At 37.2% G+C, this 22,559-nt stretch overlaps 1 protein-coding gene and 1 pseudogene across 2 annotated transcripts; both read right to left on the bottom strand.

Moving 5' to 3' along the window:
- Positions 1–3,036: 3,036 nt before the first annotated feature.
- On the bottom strand, positions 3,037–8,567 carry LOC121268440 (U-box domain-containing protein 33-like). Of its 2 annotated transcripts, none has more exons than XM_041172724.1 (10): positions 8,282–8,567; positions 7,948–8,238; positions 7,285–7,406; positions 6,811–6,932; positions 6,353–6,457; positions 5,699–6,020; positions 5,356–5,496; positions 4,714–5,229; positions 3,723–4,481; positions 3,037–3,433 (listed from the first exon to the last, which is right to left on the bottom strand). In XM_041172724.1, the coding sequence occupies exons 2-10, from the start codon at positions 8,135–8,137 to the stop codon at positions 3,251–3,253; spliced, it is 2,460 nt and encodes an 819-aa protein (XP_041028658.1). In that variant the 5' UTR covers positions 8,138–8,238; positions 8,282–8,567; the 3' UTR covers positions 3,037–3,250. The 2 variants fall into 2 exon arrangements, with proteins under 2 accessions (XP_041028658.1, XP_041028667.1); XM_041172733.1 differs by having other exon boundaries at positions 5,356–5,493.
- LOC121259747 lies at positions 8,146–22,346 on the bottom strand (annotated as a pseudogene).
- Positions 22,347–22,559: the final 213 nt, after the last annotated feature.

Raw genomic sequence — 22,559 nt, 5'->3', positions numbered from 1 at the left:
TTCATTACTTAGCAAGCTCACTCCAAATCAGCACATTTTCATAACTTATCAACCAATCTGTAATCAATAATCAATATGGTTATCTAACTACAATATGGTCATCTAATTTAACAATCCCAATCAGCAAATTTTTAGGAGAAAACAATAAAAAATCCAATGCCCACTCCTACCCATGGGTATATATTAAGGTAGTTACCCATTTCAATCCATCCCAATCCCATGTTTCGATTTTAATCATATTAAGGCAGTTACCCATTTCAACCCTTCAATCCCATGATTCGATTTCAATTCCATGATTCGATTTCAATCATATTAAGGCAATTACCCATTTCAATCCCTCTCAATCCCATGATTCGATTTCAATCATATTTTTGGGTTACAAATTTCAATCCCTCCCAATCCCATATCAAGGCAGTTACCCATTTCTAGGAATGATGTAAAATCAACTGGAAAATGTAAAATCAACTTATGTAAAATCAGCAATCACATGATTCACAAGGGAGAGAATTGAAGAAGTAGAGAGAATAGAAGAAGAAGAATCACAAGGGACCCGAAAAATCGAACCATTACTTGGTCTAAGGTTTGGTTGTGCTATCTGTCTCCAAAGCCATAGTAGCGAGAAGGGGTTGGGTCTGTCCGTCTCCTTGCCACGGCTGCTAGGGGGGATGGTATTCACTGGCACCGTCGTGAGAGGGATCCTTGGACATGACGGCTTTGGTGAGAATCGCATAGACACCGGCTTTGGTGAAAATCGCATAGAAGGCTCTTGGTGAAAATCCCACAGAAGGCTCTGGCTTTGGTGAGAATCATACATAAGGCTTTGGTTCTTCTAATCGGGTGTGGTGCGGTCACACCATCACAAAGATGAAATGCGTACATAGTAACACATTATTGGCGGGCTGATTTTAGTGGGTTATAAGCCCAACCAGTCAAAAGGTTTTCTCTTTGTTCTGTTTTAGTTATTTCTCTACCGACTAACTTTTTGGTCTTCCTACATTTCTATGGTTCTATCGGTTTTGTCCTTATTTGATTTTAACTTTCCAGAAACGGTTTCTTTCATCCTTTTCGTCTCTTTATTTTCTACTCCTCACTTTTCCACACAAACTTTTCGGTGGGCTTCCAATTGATTCTCATACTTCTCAATCTCGGCATCTCCTGGGTATGCTTTTTTTTTCCTCTCTATAATTACAGGATGTCTTAATTCGTGCAAAATAATTAACTACATCATACACATATGCATGAATGATACCAAAATAAAATCGACACAGATTTTGTTTGAATTTGTACAAGTTTAGCAAAACAATTATTACGTTTAATATAATGGTAGTAGAGAAATAGAACACTTGGTTGCTTCGAGGGAACCAAATCCTCCACAATGTTTTTGCCAGAATCAACTTAGCTTTTCATTGATAACTGTAAATTAAAAACAACTCAGAAAAATAACCACTAGCCAACATTTTCTGAATTTTAGCACCACTACTAATGACATATAGGACCAGTACTAACAATATGCAGGAAATAATGATAAAACAGTAAAATGATCTTGATAGATTCTTAAGGTTGATTTGCAGCCCAAGACTCGGCAGAACATGCACTACCCATTTATTGGACTCTTAACAATAACACATTAAACAAATAACAATAACTAAATAACCAATTAACTACTGATAATGGGCCACCCAGAAGAGTCCAGTCTTCCGAATGCTGCACAATTCTTCAATACGGACCAAGCCCACTACCATAAGGCCTGTGGCCTAAGCCCAACACATGACAATGCCTCCCCCTCAAAAGACTTTGTCCACAAGGTCGGGGTAGTCTTCACTTAAGACCCGATAATCCATCATTTTTTCGAAAAGAATGTGTATAAAGAAGAAATAAAAGGAATCCTCAATTTAGCTTTGTAAGTTATATTTTTAACAAGTACAGAAGGAATTTTAAAATAAACATTATTCTGGCAGACATGAGTAGTGTTAAGCTCATATTTGATCTTCATCTGAGATCCATTAGCCGAGAATAATCTTTCTGTAGATTTTTCATACTATTTACTAGGTATTATTCATTCCTAGATACAATTCATATCTGATCTGGAATCAATCATAGCAATCACTGTAAATTCATATTCATGACAAATTATTTCCAGTCAGTGTTTTGGTTTTGTTTTTGTTTTTTCGGGTCAAAGCATAGAGAAGCGGCATTTGATGTTTTCTAGCGGCTAGCAACCACCACAAGCCCCATCGCAGGGTTCCTAAGCCGTCGATCTTTTAGATTGCCGAAGGTTTTGCCAAAAGGAGCGGCGAGTGATCCACACACGCGGGTCAAAGTGTGCACATGACCTCCACGTGCCACCACACAGAGGGCTCTACTGCCTCCATGCACAACGTTTCTGTGGTCATCGTCTCAGTAGCTTCAGGATCGACGGTTCAACACACTCCTTGCATGGCGCATGAAGGCATGGCGCATGTCCTTCATGCGCCATTACAGGCTCCCTGCTCAGTGTTTTTTTTGGTTTTCAGTGTATTTCAAGTTTATGTTTTGTTGTATTTCTGTTTTTTCGATTTTTCCTATCTCTTTCTGTTATGTTGCTTGTGTTAGGTAAAAAGAAAAAGAAATAGGTTATTGGACTTGTAGTCCATAGCAAGAGATGGTTTTCCTGCTCGTCCTTTGGGGGGGTGGTTTTTCCTTTCCTCTTTTGGAGGGTGAATGTTGGTTATCTTGTTTTTACAGAGTGTATAATTCAAGACAAACAGGGATTGAAATTTCTGTTCTTACAGAGTTTCATATCTTAAAAGGTTTTGTCATTAGAGAGCTTATAGAAGTTAAGACAATACCTGTCACAAAGAAATTTATATGTAGGGAAGCTCCAAACAGATGAGTAGTTTGGCTTGTAATTTGGGTATTTCCTTGTATTTATTAGTCACAACGGTAACTTCGGCTTATTATATTTTTAGACAAACTGGAATTGAAGTCTATTTCCCATAAAAAAAAAAGATATATATAATTAAGAAGTTGAAAAAGAAAGAAACATCATGCCAAACAAAAAGAAAAATCCATTTCGTGTTTAATTCTTTTTCCTTCATAAGTAATGAGGTACATTAATATGTGTTTGTAAGTGGGCTTAATGCTAGTCAGCTGGCCGTATAGTTTGTGGGGCTTGGGAATTGATATATAATATTGGTCCAATCTTTGCGCATCAGAACCAAAAAAATTGTAAACTACATTCAAAACTAAAGAGAAAGAAAACATTCAGATTTCAATGCCTTTGCCGCCACTCCTGAATGGCGGAACGAAGAGCATGGTTAGGTACAAGATGGTAATGTTCAAGCCTCAGATTTGTCATGGGTGAAGTGTCATGTCCACGGTCGAACCATTCTTTTAAAGACTTCGCTTCATAAGTAAAACCGTCTGCTGCCACATGAGGATCTTGCATGACTTCCTGCAAGTTTGTGGATGGAGCATTCACAGAAATAAAAAAGAGTTAAGAAAAAAGAAAAAGTAGAATTTCTTTTATGATAGCAATCCAGCAAAGTAGGCTTGTGGCAGGAGTTTCAAAGATGAAACAGAGATTCTATATCAGAATTATTTTACTCAGATGAACAATTTCAGAAAATTAAGATCTCTGGCCACCGGAGATACCCAGGAAACACTGTCGTAATGACAACATTTTGGATATAGCAAGTGTGAATCTAAGACAATGGAAAACAAATGCAAAGCCGAGAACTTACCTGGGAGATGGGACACAGAATATATGGAGGAGGTTCAGAGTACCCTTCATAACCCAGCTGGGATGAGTGTGTGCATCCACCTAAAACCATCATTTGTTTAAGTTCTGTCCAGACATCTGACCTAAGGTGTGGTCGATTCTTCCGGTACATTTCACAACACCTTAATGCTAAGTGAGCCCACTGTTCAGCTTGCTCAAATGGCCAATCTCCGGCCAAAGGATCCAAGACAGATTGTAACGTTCCAGCGTCTAATGCATATTGCACTTCCTTTTGTATCCCCAGTGGTGGCCGTCCAGTTAGCAACTGTAATAATATTATTCCAAATGAATAGACATCTGACTTTAAAGTAAGCTCTCCTGTAAAGAGGAACTCAGGATCAAGATATGGGAAAGTAATGCCTTTCCGCTCAGTACTCCAAAACCTTGTTATGTTCTTGTTTAAACTTTGGTCCTGAGATAGTGGACACCAGCCGCGGAGTTTGCTAACAAAGTTGGCACCAAGGAGAACTTTGGCAGGTGTCAAATCACCATGTAAAATGCTGAAAGGTGTAGAGGAATGAAGAAAGATGAGGGCAGAACACAGTCCTGTTGCGATACATACTCGAGTTTGCCATGATAATGGGGGAGTGTTGTCCTTGCAGCTGAGTCGATCTTCAAGGGTTCCATTAGGAAGATACTCAAAGATAAGAGCCTGAGCTTCTGGGCAGGATCCAATAAGCATGACAAGATTGGGATGCTTCAACTTGCTCAATGCATCAACCTGAAATAGAACCATCTAATGTGATGCAATGAAAAACTTAGTGCTCAATGTTAGATTGATTTCAAGCTCAGCTTTGGATATTTTTTTTTTCTCTCTTATGATTCCTTTTCATTGTTGTGAAAAATGAAATACCCAGTAAATTTTGAAAATGATGAATAATCTACCTTTATCGGGATAATACTAATGGAATGGCTCAATTTCATATTAATACAGAAAATTTCAACCACCCTACCTGAAGTTGAAATCCTGAGTTATGATAGTGAAGCATTTTAATAGCCGCCTCGGTTTGACACAAGATACCTTTGTATACCCTCCCATGTCTTCCTTCTCCAATTTTTAGGGATGGATCAAAGTTCCGGGTTGCTTCCTCAATCTCCGAGAATGGAAGGTCAGAGAGGAATTGAACCATATCTGTGCTAGAGACCTCTTCTTGTTTATTTCTCAGCGCTTCAGCTTCTTTTAGTGCTTGGTCACGCTCTACCCGCATCTCGTCCCTTTCTTTTATGGAAGTTTGCAAGCGTTCCACAGAAGAGGCAGTCTTTAGCTCCAACCACTTTACCATCTTTTCATATTCTGAAATTTGGTTCCCCAGTGATGATTGTCTATCTAAAGCAACCTGGAGGTCTTGAATGACTTGGTTTAGCTGGTTTTTCACCTTTCCGTGTTCTTGTCTCTCTTTTGCAAGAGCTTCCTCAATTTCTTTCCTTTGCTTCAACTCCTCGGCACTTGAGCTTTCTGACAGTCGAGCCTGTAAATTATACGATTAGATAACGATGTAACAAGATGGGGTTTTTCAAGTTTACAGTCCTCATGTTTTTCAAAGCAACTCCAATACATAGAAGAAGTTACAAGTGCAAGATAACTGTAATTTTACCCTGCGCATAGTCTCCACTGCATCTTTTTTGGCTTCGCCATGCCTCTCTGCTTCTTGAAGAGCTTCTCGTCTACCCTTTTCAGCCTCTGCCATGGCTTGTTGAAGTTGAGCATGGAAAGTGTCATTTATATTTCCATGCTGCTAGAATCAGCCAAATATGCAAGTTTAGAAACCTTGCCACAAACATTTGAATCACTAAGATGATTAGTTCCAAGGATCTCAACTTGTAACTTGAAAACTGTTAAACGCTCCTTAACATAGAAATGTATCAAATACAAGATTTTTTCATTGAAAACTGTCAATGAATGATGAAGATTCTCATTGAACAGAGGAGTGAGCTTACCTCTTGCTCATTGACACTCCCCTCATACCTAGCAGATGAAACCCGAGTTATGTCAAGCGCTCCACTAGAAGAGCACGTTGAATAACCTGAATTAGGAGGATACCTCCTTGAAGATTCAGTGCATTCATCCGAGCTCCCTTCCTCATCAAACCTTCTCCTTGGAATTGGTAGCTCTTCAGTACCATCAAAGGAAGAAATGACTGTTCTGCTTCCACCTTCACAGCAGAACGAAACTTGAGCTGAACTGGAGGGTGCTACACTAATATTTGTCTCCTCAGATGGTGATCTTATAGATGTTGACGATCCCGTTGTAGTGTTTTGCCTTTCTCAGAGTTTAATGATCCAGTTGTCAGTAAACTTATTGCAGAATGGCTTAGTTGACAAAGAATTTCATTAGTAGCAATGGTAATTCATATCAAGTACATAAGAAAAAAATTTCATCCATACACAAAAATAATTTGTATCAGTTTGAAGACTATGACAATAACCCTGATTTAATACTCAATCAACCTTGCAATTATTCACCAAGCAGTCGATAAAAACTGACAAGCTTCACCTTCAGAAATATATATTTTTATATAGTTACATATATTCCCTTATATTAGCATACATCAGCGCTGCAAAACATTCTTAACACATAAACATAGAGCAAACCTGGTGTAAATAAGGCGCCCTTCGCAGATAAATTGTATGTGACAAGAAAGAGGTGCATGCTGACGCACATAGATGGCTTTTTTAGATTTGAGGCCCATCATTCTCCTGTAATGTTAAGCAATGGTGGTAAGCCATCATAGACATTGGTGAATATGAAACAAGGTAATTAATCATCATAATTATAGCAAAATCAACCAACCACAGCTTCTAGAATTGAGAAAATGGCTGGTAAACATCCAATTTCTTAAGTTAGAATAACGAATAATATCTTTCTTTGGAAAGGAGATGGATTAGTTAAATGAACAATCAGTCAATGCTACCTCCCTTGTGAAACTTAACCTGAGGCCATTGCAAACAAACATGATTAATGCCTTATCTATATACCATTCCTGATGACTATGAACGTGATGGCTAGTAGATCAAAAGTGAAAAAGAGAAAAATCCTTTGAGGTTAGTACTTTGAGTAGTGCTTATCTGCTGCTGCTCCCATAACAAGCTTGCTGATGCCGTGCTTGGTGATGAGCTCCAAAATTCCCTTCTCTACACGGTCCATTTCAGTATATAGTGTTTCTGCCTCTACCTACATCAGGAAGCCATTGACGCCAAAATAAATAACAAAGTTCTGAACATGTTGAAATCAATCATTTCCAAAGCAACTCTCATATTTTTCAATTGAAGGTCTCTGCAACTTGGTAACATAACTTCAATACATGCTGTAGGAAATTGTAAATGAACTACTTCTGTGTACTAGCGGTATTATGGCAGTGCATTCGAATCATATCATTCAGAACAAAAGAGAAGCCACTGAAAGTAACCATCAAGCCGAAAGTATAGCTTTAATTGTCTTATGTATCTCTTACTAAAGATCAGGAACAATTAAAAAACAAATCAGCAATACTAATGCATGGAAAGAGACAGGAGAAGGATTGTACCCCCATTTCGCGGCAGATTTGACAATACTCATCCAGGATGTTTTTCATTTCTTTCCTTTCAATTTCCCGATATGCATCGACTTCCTTTTTTTCCATTTTGCTTGCTGGAAATTTTACTCCCACTAGAAAACAAGAAAGGATTTTTTTTTACATGATAACTTTCATTATTGGTTCTGTTAACAATAAAAAAGACTAGAGAAATTACAAGTTGGAATAGGCACTTTGCTAATTATCAAAAACCTAACTAAGTAAATGTATATCGATTTTTCTGAGGAATTTCAACAAACTCGTCAAAAAACATGGATAATTCAGATTGACCAAAACCTTTGAAACTTCTAATTAAATTTTCCAATTTTCCCCAACCATTGCCACTCTTTCTTCCATCTTTTGCCCCAATTCGACTCATGGTTAAATCTTATTCCACTGTTTTTCAAAACAATATAAAGTACCTGGAAGATCTTAAATCAATTATCATCAAGAGGCAAGCCATTATCAATTTTCTTTGTTTGGACTGCCATAAATTTAGTCAACTAAAGAAACTATCCAGCACCCGAAGACCAATAGCAAAAACCCAAGTTATAAAATCAAAAGTTGAACACAAATCAAAGTTCAAAACTTCAAATCATAAATATACACAAATAGTACTACATGTTGCGAACTTACTGATGGGGATAGCTTTTGCAGGCCGATGAACGAGAATAATGCAAATCTTTCTTCCTCCAGAATTCTGCAATGCCCATAGCAAGAGTAATTTGTTCTTTTTCACCTTTTCTCCCAGCGCAACATATAACATATCTTCCGCCACACCGGTAATCAGAGGCGTAGGTTTCACCGCATCCATGCCAACAAACATTACTCTTTTCACCCCTCTATTGAACTCTCAGAGTCTCCAGAGCAAACACCCTTTAAAGCGAAACTTCCACTAAGCTTTTGAAAAAGAAGACGATGATGAAGTTCGTTATTCCCTACAATTGGCAGAAACTCGTTATTCCCTACAATTCATCGTCCTAGGAAGATGACGAAGCCCTTGTAAAGATTGCAAGGAAGAGTCCATTGTTTTTGGTGTAAGGTGACTCTGGTTTTTGTCTTGAGCTGTAACGACACATACAATTAATATTCACGCGTACGGAGACTTCCCTGCCAAATTGTAGGGAATAACAAGTTTCTGCCAAGCTGTACGTGAATTCCATGGCTTCTTCGCCACATCAGTTCACCATCTTCTCATTGAATGAGCGTATCGAGATTCAAAGCTCTCACCGGTGGCCATTCCAATACCGGCGTCGAACTTTATTAATATAATATTACACGAAAATTATTTGTACGTGCCTACCGTATATAATAAGTGATCTCATGCAAATATTTCGTAAAAAGATAAAAGATAAAATTCACGTACGAGAATTAACTATTTTTTTACAAGAATAATGTTATTATTTTGTCTCATTTTATTTTTTTATTTTGACTGTTTATATATTTAATTTTTTTTTTTTTACTTACTGAAGTTATTGTTAATGTATTGATTTTTTTATATTTTTTAAAAAATATTAAAAAATATGAAAAAAAAAAAATTTTACTTTAAGGGCACGCCGAGCGATTGCTGCTAGGCGGCACCTTATAGCACTCCCTATTCTATATTATAATTATAATTAATATTAATATTAATTTTTGTGGGGACATAACTTTGGGATTCTATTTAATAATTTAAAACATGGTTCGGATACCATTCGTGAATAAAATACGTCAATATTGATAAGGGTTCATCAGAGGGGACAAAAAATCCCCCGAGGATTAGAAAATAAATGGCTTACGAAAAAAATGACGGCTAATTATGTCTCATTATGTTTGTATTATTGTTAAAAAATAATTTATTTTTCTCTAATGTCAATATATATGATCTTGTGATTAAAAATTAGAAACATAAACAATATATGCATTGCTTGTTCAATAAGAAATTAGAAGTTTGGATGCTCTATGAGACTCGTTTGGATAGTGAGATGAAATGAAATGATTTTAGATGAGTTGAATAAAATATTATTAGAATAATATTTTTTTAATATTATTATTATTTTAGAATTTAAAAAAGTTGAATTATTTATTATATTTTATTTAGAAATTTAAAAAAATTATAATAATAAAATAAAATGATTTCTATATCCAAACGTTATATAATCTCACAAAAACACCGTTAATTCTTTCTATTTTGTTGTCTTTCGGAAATCTCTAGTAATTTATCAGAGCTTATGCATGCACAACAAAATGATAATAACAAAGTCCAAAAACTGCAACAAAACCAGATTCCACACCAAAATAAGCCCAAACAGGTGTTACTCTAGTAAAATTATAAGCTCCGCCAAAGAATGAAAAGACATGGATCGGTGCAATAGAGATACCTATTTATATATATTTCAGCCGAATCTTTTAAACAAAAGGTGTAAACAAGCTGGATAGGTGTGTGTGTAAGTGAAAAAAAACAAAGAGAAATTAATAGGTGCAAGATCTCACAATATTTCAATTTGTTATGCCTGTTTTGCCATTCCTGGATAGTAGATCGAAGAGAATAATTTGATACAAGATTGCAGTATTCATGTAAGGCCCAAGTGTTGTGAGGCCCGGACCGTGTGCAAGGGCCCAACCCTTTCCTTGGAGGAGTGCGAAACGGCGTCATTTGGGGGTAAGTTTCCCTTCTCTCTCAGCTTCCCCGATTCCTTCTCCCCCTCTTTCTCTTTCAGTTTCTTTTCTTTTTTATATTTCCCTTGTTCAAACGTCTCTCTCACACATAACCCACATTTCACTTCCTGATTTCATCTTTCCCTTTTGTTTGGTCTGTGTTCGTGAGTCCAAATTCCATGCCCTAACTTTTCTTCATTTTCTTTTCCCTCACTTTCGGTTTTCTCTCAAAGTCGACGTCTCTCTCTTGCATTCCTCCATCACTGTAGTTTAGCATTTCTCTCTTCAAACTCGTCTCTTTTCTCCCTCTTACGCAGTGTAGTCATCTTCAGGTATCTCCCTTTCCTCTCAAGTCGACGCCTTTCCTTTTATTTTTATTTTATTTTTTTTTCTTCATTTTATCCTCTGTTTCAATGCGCTGCCGCGTGGGGTTTTTTCCTGGTGGTGTTGATGCGTTCACTCCCTACTGGTAGTTTGGCTTTTAGATGCTCACCCACTCTCGCTTCTCTTTTGTTCTATCCTGTCTGTGAAGTGGTTAATCTCCTCGCCATAGTGTTGACGCCGAGCTCTGTCAAACGGGTAAGGAAACCGAGTGCTGTTTTACATTCCCTTTTCATGGTATGAATCTGGGGCTTTTAATGCTATGATCATTGGAAAATTTCTACTGTTTATAATCAAATTTGGGGGCTTTGTAATCTGATGGTGTTTTGTTGTTGAAGAAGAATTATAAAGGGTGGCTATTGGGTTTTGACGAGATGGTTTGGGAGGAGTTCTGAAATTGTATAATGTTGTTTTGGTTAAATTGTTAGTGGTTGCTTAGGGTTATGAGCTGCTGAAATGAGTGTGAATTATTGATTATTTGAGTTGACATTGGTTTTGGTGGGCGTATAGGACAATATCAAGATTAGTATATGGTATTTTGGGTTGAAGTGCGAGCTGTCCAGATTACAATATGTTTGTCTTAGTGAGTTGTTTTCGCTATAATATGGTTTGAGATTATGGGTTTTAATTATTTAGATGGAAGTTGTGTCAATTGTCTTTTAACATTCAGTGTATATTTATTTTTTATCAATAGGTGACGAGATATTTAGAGGTCGAATTCAAGATATAGATAATACGCTGCAGGAGTCAGATAAGCGGAGTTTCTATGCTAGGTTTTATACAAGTTAATAAGACTGAGGTTGACTTTATGAAAACTTGCATATTTGTGATGTAATGGGAACTTGGGAAAACAAAGATCAACCTCGGTCACTTATTTGCATTATTCATGAAATCTGTGTGAAAAAAGAAAAATATGTTCTGACATGCATTGTGTAGACATGAGCTAAATTCTGTCATGTGATTTCTGAAATCTGAAAAAGGAGCAATATTGAGAATCTGAAAAATTGTGCTTTTATTTAGAAAGATGTTCTAGCTTTTGTTTTCAGTGTGTGTAAACTGGCTGATTCTATTTTGGTATTCTGTATTATTTTGATATAACATCTGAAAACCTTTGGCATGGTGTATTGGTTTTTGTATCTGACTCTGTCTCTGCTTTGCTCTGTTATGCTCTGTTCTGTTTGGGTTGGTACCAATTTCTCTGTCTCTGAGTGCACCCACTTTGAAAACAAAGTGGTTTTATTGTGATCTTTCCTGTGTGCATACTTGGGGCTCCGAGAAGAATAAAGGAAAGATTCACCTTTGTCTCTACTTGGTTTGGCCACCGGGGTTAGTACAACCCTACCACTGGGGTGAAACATGGTCTCTGCTCTGTGTGATGCTCTGTTTTGATGTGATGATGATACTCAGTTTATGTTATGCCAAAGTACTACAGGTTTTATTTGTCTTAAAACCATCGCTCTGTTACTTTTGAAAAATATATTTTGTTCTACAAAATAACTTTGTAAAATATTTTATTCTGTATACTGAATTTTGTAAATGCTCATGTTTGCATGCTAGCATATGTCTCACGCTTACCGAGTTGTTGAAAACCCACCCCCTTTCTTCATAATATTTTCAGATGATGTGGATAGTCTAACTAAGGATCGAGATTAGTTTGGTGAGCATGATTAAGCTGAGGAGAGGATGTTAAAAGAAGGAATTCTAATGTCCTTCAGATTTAATGTCTCTTAGATTTAATTTTATCTTGAGTTTAGTAAGACTTGTTAAGTTATTAGTTTAGTTTGTTATGACTACCGGGAGATTGTGGACTCCTTAGTTTATTTTTGTCCTGTTGCGGTAATGACTTTGTGGAATTTTCAAGGTATTTGTTTAGAAGGCATGAGATTAAGTTTTGCTAATAAAGATTTTTTTGGAGATTTATTTTAGTTGTGTTAGGAAATATGTTTATAAGTGAAAGGTAATAATTCTCCAAGCCACTCGGGTTTGGAGGCGTTACAGTTCAAACTTAAGATTTGTCATGGGTGAAGTATAATGACCACTTTCCAGACATTTTCTCAAAGCCACTGCTTTATAAGTATAACCATCTGCCATCACAATATCAAAGCTATCTTCTTCACAGATTAACATGCAAGTTGTAAGAAAGGGGCACCTATAGTGGACACCCCTTCACCTTTTCTTGGATGTTATGAAGTGGTTCTTAAACTACTTCATGAAACTTGATGGCTTGCCATTAAGGGCCAGTTGGGGGTTACACTTAGAGGGGCTACTCTCTCCTTAGTATGACTTACTTGCATCAAGAACGATCTCTTTCTCAAATGGTTCTCTTTAGTCACGATATTTAGGCTGTGAAACGTGTGAGTATTGCTCTAGTATTACCGTGCAGCAGACTCCACCATCGATGTAAAAATTGTGGATGAACAATGATACTGGAGAATCCGTAGAACAATCGCACTAGATCTGATATATTTCCGACCAAGTAATATCGCTTCTGCTGTACATTCTAATATAATATTTTTAATATTGGTATCAGAGCATAATGATCGGTAGTTCCCGATTTATGACTTGTCGTGCTGTTTTTCTTTTTTAGGAATATTTTTTCTATGATGTGAATTTGTATTCCTATGATTTGTAACCATTGCTGTCAAGGTTGGTCGTTGCAGTGGTAGCGTCACTGCATAAGCAATGGCTGTAACCACCCACGCAAAGCAGCGTGGACCCCTACACGTGGAGGCTCTCCAGATCTCTTCACCGCACCATACGAGGCAGTAGTGTGCGCTTCAGGGTGCTACAAGCACCCTGAAGCGCTGCAAGAGGCAGCAGGGCGCACCGCTTGGGTGTTGCGACACGGGTACCGTGTTTACAGTCTCGGTGCAGCGATCACCATAGGTGTAGGGATGCAGTTCTACGTTGACAGGGCAAAGCTGCACGCTGCCATAAGGGGAAGCGTTGGCCGTTGAAAGCAGCGAGACCACGTGCGCACAGAGCCACAGAACAACCATGCACGACGAGTTCTGTTGTGAGCAGTGCCGCACACCAGGGCGCGAGCTGCTACCTTGAGCGTAGAACTGTGCTCACTACCGTGCGCATGACAGGTGAAACTCTACCACGAGGTAGCGAATCCCATCGGCACGGTGCAACACGCAACGTCGTGCGCCTCACGACCATGCGCAGCGAAATTTGCTCCGCCCGAGCAGTGGCGTACGTGGTGCTGCGTGATGAGCAGCACCGCACATGATGCTGTGAGCCAGACCTGCACCGTTGAGGTGCAGGGCGCACAAGGAGCAACGAGCACCAGGTGCTGCGCACACCAGTGAGAGGCGGGAGCCCCTCAGAATGAAGCTGAAAGGGTGGTCCCGACAGTTCGTCGGAAATCATGCACGGCGATGGTTAATATGTTGGCGGCGGTTACTTCCAAAAATTATTTTTTCTTCCATTACATTGAAGAACAACTGTAACGTGAGGAAGAAGATGAATAGTTCCTTAGTTTGTGGTGGAGTTTGGGCTAAGATTTAAAGGGAGTTGGATCTACTTTTTTAAAACCAAGTTTTGGGTCCGGCTCATGTTTTTTGTTTTAGCAAAATCCTTCTGTTTTAATTAAAGGAAAACAGTTTGGTTTAAATTATTTACGGGCTGTGGGCGGCAAATCTATTGGTTTTATTTCGGCTGAAACACTTCGGCGATCTTTAAAAAAAAAAGGCCAACTATTTTGTTTCATTTCGGTTGAAAAAGAAAATGGCCTAGCTCATTTTTTTTATAAAAACAAAAAGAGGCCACTAGGAGATTTGGGCCATGAGCCCAGTAGGCAAAGGCCTGCTTTGCAGTTGGGCGCCCAAGAAGTTGCAGCCTATTGGCTGTCCAAGAACAGTGACATAAATTGTTTTTTGACAAAATGTTTAGGTGGTATTTTAAACCCAAGACCTCACACACAAGGACTATAAGTTTAACCATTTGGGCTAGAGCTTATTAATAGTAAGTTGATTTTAGTTATTTATTCAGAATGTTATTGTGGCATAAATTTTTTTTTGAAATATTTTTGCATGTGATTATGATTATTAAATACATGCTTGCCATGATATTATTTTTGTCACATTTGTTTGGCATTTTATTTTTTGTTATAAATTTATTTTATCACTTGTATTGTTAGATTATTTTTAAGAATTGTCTTCAATTTTTTAAAATGTGATAAACTGGAGGATTAAGTGACTCGAGTTTGATTAGTCCATGCTTCTGATTGGCTCAAATGAATTTCTTCGAGTTGAGAAGAATTTGTTTTTTTAATGTGACTAACTCGGTAGATTGCTTATCCTAGTGGGAGTATGGTTGAGATTGATTTGGAATTAATCTCCTATACGATATAAATTTGTGCAAAAATTAAGTTAGAAATTAATAATTAGATATTGAGGCGTAAGAGATGATTAGGAAGCTCAACGAATTTTCGATCTTGTGACATGTATTAATTATGTTTGTTCTGACTTAGATTAACGCAGCAAATTTCTTAGTTGTGTGTGCAATTAAATGCGCATAGTTTAGTAACTTTGAGATAACTATGAAGAAAATCTAGAGATTATTTATACGACTTAATCGTCGCATTAATCTTCTCCATGAGCAGTAGTTGAAAACGAATAAAGATTATCGTGAGTGTTAGATAGTCTTAAACCATCATCATTGTGAAACCTCTAAAAGGTCTAGTGTAAAATTGGAAGTGCGCGTAGGACGCATACACTACAATTTTTATAGAAGTTGATGGGATCACATGTCAGATAAAGCTAAGCCATTATTTAACTTTTGAATTTTGTGGGTAATAACAGAAGTTGCGTGTTGTTTTATAACATAAAGATTAATTGCTGCTATATTTAAGGTTGAGCATTATAATCTTGAAGCAACTTAGATTAACTCACAGATAAGCACATACTCTCTCTACTTGCTAGTATGTCTGGCAAGTAAGGACATTAAAATTTGAGTGTGCAAGAGTGTTGGGGACATTCTTGATTGACACATTCATTTTTTTTTTTAAATTTTTTATCAGTGCACCTTTATGTGGTATTAACATTGGTAATCTTGCTCAAGTTTTATTTCACTCTAACGAGAACAAATAGGTTTTTGCAGAAATATGAACTTAGGAGCACCCCTTGAGAGTAATACCAAGCACCTTGGTGGTTTGTATGGTAACTATGGCAAAAAAAAAAAAACTTGAATAATTAGGTATGACTTAATTAAGTCTAAAAATCTTGTCCGTGGTTGCACTGATGCAAGATAGGTTTTAGGCTAAGATAATTTCTCGTAAAGTTTTTTCTTTTTTCTCCTATAGTAGATTGGAGAATATGAAAAATATTGAGTATGTAAGAAATAAGGATATATCGCTAGTTAGCAGCTAAAACGTCACATACTGCATTTGTTGCACAAAACGATATTTTTATTAGCACTTTTAATGCAATATTAATGAAGTCTATACCTAATTTGATTAAAGACTCATTGAAAATAGTGGTGTTAGTGAGAATTTCTGGAGGTTTAGAAATTGGATGGTCACTCATTGACTTAGTGATATTATTTCTCGGGTGGGGAAATGATATACTAAAATATGTCATGGAGGCATAGGATGATGGGTGTGAAGCTTGAGAAATTGAAGATTTTCTCGCTAATGAGATTCCTCTCCTTGTTTAGAAGAGTCAAAGAGAAAAAGACAATATGATCATTTTCTATGTGAAAGTTCCTATACATGCACACTAAAGATTTAGATAATAAAAATATTGTTTCATCATATAAATACGATCCAAATTTTTTTTAGCAAAATATATTTTTCGGTTAAAATATTTTCAAAATCGCAATCATATGAGTTATATGATGAGAACAATTATCTCGTAGTTTATTGACTTGCTGAGAATGGTGTTGTTGGTGCAAAACAGTTGTTACATCATACTTGGGTTGATGTAATATGGGGTTGCGGCTGTAATTCTTATTTGTCGTCCTTAGATTGAGTTCATTCCTTTTTTAGAAAGGTTGAGTGATTATTTTATGCAAATTTGAATTCTATTAAAAATCCAGATGATCTAAGTTTGATCATTTTTTTGAGTCAAGAAAATTACTCTTATATTCAGCCAGGGTGGAGAATTGTGGATTTTTTTATAAACACTTATTTTTGGAAAGAACGTTTTCATCACGTTGCATTCCTCATTACTTTAAGAACGTTTTCATCATGTTGCATTCCACATTACCTTAACGTTAATATTTTCAAATTTTTTCTTAAAGATCGCCGAAAACAGTGGGAGTAATTCAACAACTAGTGTGGGTATACATTTGAGTCATGGTGTATCACTAGTGATAGTGACTCCAAAAATTCATAGAATATAAGGATATTCATAAATAGCGTGGTAGATTTACATCAATATTCTCCCGTCGTTTAGAGAGTAAAAGAGATCTATTTGTAATATGGCTCTGCTAAAGGTTTTGAGTTCACAAAGTAGGAATCCCAACGTACAATCTTAGATTCGCTTCACTTACATGATCCAACCTGTGATTGTTGATCTAATTGACAGAAGAAAAGTAAAGTTAATAGAGGTATAGATCCATCTCTTAGCACTAATTGAGTTGTATTTAGATAACTATTGATCGCATATTTATTGAAACTTTTCTTAAAAAAATTAAATAGCTGATTCTCATAAGAGAATTAGATGGATAGCTTTTGTGATGTTTATGCATGAAATACTCCGAGCGCATGATTGTTGCTAGTACTATTTTGGTACAGAAAGCGAATGAATGTTGCTGGTGCTATTTACATGCGGCCTAAACAAACCATCTATTCAAAGATACCCAATGTACCTAATCGGTTTTTTTTATTAAACGACTTATTGAATAAAATGAGATTCTTTGAACGTTGTTGACAATATTAGAAAAGTGTCATCATAAGAGATATTGTGAACTGATTGTCTTAAATAATTAATTGTCGCCTAATAAGAGGTTTTCCATATTACGAGGTGATGGACATGGGTTTGTGAAAAGGCTCAGTCTTCATGTCTTGTGAGACTGTTTATGAGAAAAACAGTTTCTAGGAGCTCTTGATCAAAATCCATAGACAATGAATTAGATAGAAAATACTAAAGAATCTAATTTTGCCTATACTATTTGGTATTTCCATTATGGTTTGCTCATAGGAATTAGAGGTTAAGTTTTTGTTAGAGGGTATATATGGCTTACTTGATTAAGTGAGTTTGTGATGCGATTGTCGTTAAAAGTAATGACTAGACTATTATGATTGTCTTTGGGGGTAAAGACCCTAATCGCTTTACCCTTAATGAAAAATAAATTATGGTTATCTCACATGCTTTTGTTGAGTACAAGATATTTATATGAAACCTTGAAGTGACAAATTAAGTTTGCTGAATGATTTTTTTTGGTCACCTTGTAGGTTCTTAAAAATACCAGTTGGACTTGCTGACTAGAATTTAAAGTTTATGTTGTGAATTTGACCTTAAATAAGATTTGAGATAAGTCGTCGCTGACTTCATAATTGTGCAAATAATTTTTATATATAAAAGCAAAGTCTCTTGGTAGGCACATGTTTTGGAAAGTTAATACACATAAAAATGCGCACGGAGAGAAATAGTCCTAAAACTTCACTTGAGAGTTGTGATGTGATTGTTTTTAGTTGACCATGTAATTTCTCTCCGTCATGGTTTTGCTCGTTGTGCACATGACACTGATATGTTCTATAATCATGTGGCATGGCTGGAAGCATTTTTTGGTAAGCACAACATAGTCACTATAAATTTGTAAGTTATGGTGAAAAATGTATATTGATAGGCTTAGATCGGCTCACTCACACTAGCAATCGCCTTTGGTACTACAAAGAGGTAGCGAAAAAAAATGAGACAATGTGTCATTCGGTACTTATCCAGAGAGGGATAAGTTGGAAGACACAAAAGATATGTCGCCTTAGTGGGAGTTAAGATGGTGTGTAAGGATCGTGCATGGTTACCCACAATCCATGTAGCTTGTGATTTAGACAGATGTGAGACCCTCTTTGACGCTTTGGATAGCGAGCAAATGGAGGGACTCGGGTTAGGCGCTGAGATAGCGACTAGACTAAGATCTGTACGGTGTATTGAGATTAAATATACGCTCTTTCTTCAGAAAGAGAACTCCACCGTAACATGTATTTCATACTACGTGTACTTTTGCGACCAATAGTAGAGGTGAGTGAATGGTTTTCTGCTTCCTCACTGTGTGAGTCCTGTAGGTCATAATTGATGACTTTAATTTATTTATGCTCTTAGGAGACCTTTGACTATGTCACAAGGGTGATGTTTTAGTGTCTGCTACTTTGGCGTGTTATCTATGGCCATGAATGATGCGGTCTAAAGAGGCATTGCTTGGAAAGTGACTGGACTGAAACTAAATGACATAAGCGCAAATGGAAGACTATTTGGTAACACATCGATAATGGTGTATGCTCACTGTTGGCAAGTTATGTTGCTTCTTGGAAGTTGCAACATAGCTATGAGTACATCATGTTTTATGGAGATTGAGCATTGCTCTGAGTTATTCAGACTCGGGAGGGATTAGGGATGCTTAATCTGATGTGACAAAATGAGTTGGGGCATAATAAGACCCTTTTAGGGATGTTGCTATGCTGGTCATCTCTTCGAGAGATTTGGTGTAGTGCTCCCATTTTCTTTTACAGCTATGCTCAATGGTCACACGACCTATTTGCTAGTATGAACAAGATTGAGAACATATCAAGAGATGCAGACCTGAGGTCTTGCCCACTATGTGTGAGTGGGAGATGTAAGAAAGGGGCACCCATAGTGGACACCCCTTCACCTTCTCTTGGATGTTATGAAGTGGTTCTTAAACCATTTCATGAGACTTGATGGCTAGCCATCAAGAGCCAGTTGGGGGTTACACTGAGAGGATAGTCCTTCTCCCCTTAGTATGACTTACTTGCATAAAAAATGATCTCTCTCTCAAATGGTTCTCTCTAGTCACGGCATCTAGACTGTGAAACGTGTGAGTGTTGCTCTGGTATTACCGCGTAGTACACTCCACAATCGATGTGAAGTTCGTGGATGAACAACGACGCTGGAGAATCTGTGGAAAAACTGCACTAGATCCGAGATATTTTCGACGAGGTAATATCGCTTCCGCTGTACATTCTGATATAGTATTTCTAACACAAGTTCATAAGAATCTTTGAGACTTAAGATGATAAATATTTAACTAACTTATAGGTACCTACGTGGATTCCTTTAGATTATTGGTATTAGTCATCTAAGGATTATTTAAGTTCTCAAATGGGGTTGGGGTCTAGATTATGACTCAAACTCAACCTGAGAGAGTCCCTATGACTTCTTGTCATCTAGGCCTCTCCTGTTCAGTTCTCAACGGATAGAGTGCTAATATGGCACGCCTAGGTAGAGGCTACCTCTAACTAATTTATCCTACTCTTTTTACAGATAAAAAAAAAAAAAAGGAAGAAGAAGAAAAAAAAAAAAAGAAAAAGAAAAAAAAAGGAAACTTCTTGGATACTTATATTATAGTGGAGAACTATTAGGTCTACAAAAAGGAAAAAAAAGAAAAATTACAATTAACATGGTGTGATGCTAGACACCGTATCTACTTTACAATAAAAAAAAGAAAGTTTTACATACCACATAAAGTGGCTTTAGTTTGTAAAGAGATTTTTTTGTAATTAAAATATTTCTCATTTAAGAAAGAAGAGAGAAATAGCCGGGAAATGGGACAGATAAGATATGGAGGAGGTTTAGGATGCTCTTCTGCAGATCCCACTTGGGTTGTTGGGGTTGGACCTCCACAAGAATACCTCATTGGTTCAAGCAATGTCCAGACCTCTGACTCAAGATCTGGTTTGTTCTTTTGCTTAGGAGCACAACACCTCAATGCCAAGTGAGCAACCTGTTCAGCCTGCTCCAATGGCCAATCACCAGCCAAAGGATCTAGGACCTCTTTCAATTTATCTACATCTAATGCATGCTTCACTTCTTTTATTATTCTCAAGGCTGACCTTCCTGTCAACAACTGCAGCAATATGATACCCAATGAATAAACATCTGACTTCAAAGTAAGCTCTTCTATTGAAAGGAACTCAGGATCCATGTATGCAAAAGTTCCCTGGTTTGTATTCTTTGAACTTTGATCATGCGGTAGAAGATGGCAGATTCCAAAGTCAGCAAGTTTGCTACCCAAGTTTGCATCAAGGAGGATACTGCAGGGTGTCAAATCACCATGCAATATGCCTATAGGTTTGGAGGAGTGAAGAAAGATGAGGACAGAGCACAGCTCTGCCGCTATGCTTATTCGAGTTTGCCATGATAATGGGGGAGTCTTGTCCTTGTTGGGGTATATGTGGAGACTGATTTAGAGCTGAAAAAGTATTTGTTGAAGTTGGCTTGACTGTTGGCTCGAGCCAAGGTTCGCTCAACAGACCGCTCGAGCAAAGACAAGTCAGAGAGAGTTCGCTCGAGTCCCGCTCGACACTCCGCTCGAGCTAGACACAAACCCTAGTGTTCGCTTGATACTTCGCTTGAGTCAATGTTTATTTGGCTGTTCGCTCGAGTAGCGCTCGACACTCCGCTCGAGCTAAGTGTGCAGTTTTTGCCTTATTAGGGTTTCCAGCTCCATTCACTATAAATATATCATATTAGACTTGTGTTGGATGACCTCAAGCATATTTTGAGAGAGAACAATTGTCTAGTGAGTGCATATTGTGTAAGAGAGCAAAAAGTCCTAGAGAGTGTGAGTTGAGATTGAGTGATTGTAATCTCCTCTGGTTAATAAGATTTCTGCAGCTCCTGTGGACGTAGGCAATTTGCCGAACCACGTATATTGTGTGTCGTGTTCTTGATTGTGTTGCTTTTACTTTATTTGCCATCGTTGGTGTGTATGCTTTGCATAGTATTTCACAACAGTCCTTGCGTCTGAGTCGATCGTTAAGGCTTCCATTGGGTAGATACTCGTAGATGAGGGCAGATGCTTCTTAACAGGATCCAATCAGTGTGACAAGATTTGGATGCCTCAGCTTACTCAAAATATCAACCTGCAAATTTACACCCAATTACTGCTGTGAGGCAATGAGGATGGATACTAATAGAATTTATTTATTTCAAGAATGAATTTCAATTCTATTACCATAATTTCTTTTAAGAATTTGGGTAACCATAATGTATGCGAGTCCTACAATAAAACTTCTGTTTCTTTTGTATAGCTATAAATTTTGATTCATCATGTACCATTACATCTTTTAAAGTTATGTTATATACTGCACTTCTATACTACACCGAACTTCAGAAGCCATACCAATTTGAGCATAGGATTGAGTAAAACCTGACAACTAAAATGCATTCCTGATAATTTAGATTTTCTTACTTTTGAATAGATATAAAGTTTATGAACCATGATATGATTTAGAAGAATTATTCAACTTGATTCTCATCTTAATACCCTTGCTGGAGATAGTCATCCTACCTCCCGATGTAATCCTAAGGATGCCTGCAAGCTTCAATTGTGTAGCATCTTTATAGCCACTTGGGTGTGATGCAAGAGACCTTTGTAAATGCTCTTAGACCTTCCTTCGCCAATTTTCATTGATGGATCAAAATTTTGAGTTGCTTCCTTGATCTCTGAGTATGGGAACTCAGAAACGAAGTGAGGCACAGCTGTACCTAAGATTTCTCCTTGTTTTCTTCTCAGCTATTCAACTTGTTTTAAAGCATTGTCATGCTCTATCTGCACCTCATCTCGGTTTTTCCTGAAAGTTTGCAGCAGTTCCTCTGCAGAGGTAATTCTCATCCCCAGACCTTTTACCATCTCATCAGTTTCTGCAATTTGGTTCTCTTGTAATGATTTTTGATCTAGGGCGACATGGAGTTTTCCATTACTTCATCTTCTTGTTTCTTCATCATTTCAAGTTTTTCATTTTCTTTTGCTAGCATTTCCTGTATTTCTTTTCTTTGTTTCGACTCCTTAGTATGGAAGCCTTCCAACACTTTAGTGCTTCTTGACATAATTTTCATCAAGATGAACATGAATGTGTTATGAATGCTAACTTACTCAAGGGGATCATCTGTGCAGGCTGATGAACATGAATGAAGCAAAATCATTTTTCCTCCAGAGTTTTGTAATGTCCACAACAGGATTGCTCTGCTCTCTTTCACATTTTCTCCCACTGCAACATACAATGTATTTTCCATCTCTTCGATCCACAGCTATAGAATGAA

Source organism: Juglans microcarpa x Juglans regia, chromosome 1D (assembly GCF_004785595.1).
Source record: "Juglans microcarpa x Juglans regia isolate MS1-56 chromosome 1D, Jm3101_v1.0, whole genome shotgun sequence".
Taxonomy (NCBI): Eukaryota; Viridiplantae; Streptophyta; class Magnoliopsida; order Fagales; family Juglandaceae; genus Juglans; species Juglans microcarpa x Juglans regia.
This window is presented reverse-complemented; position numbering and strand designations above follow the sequence as displayed.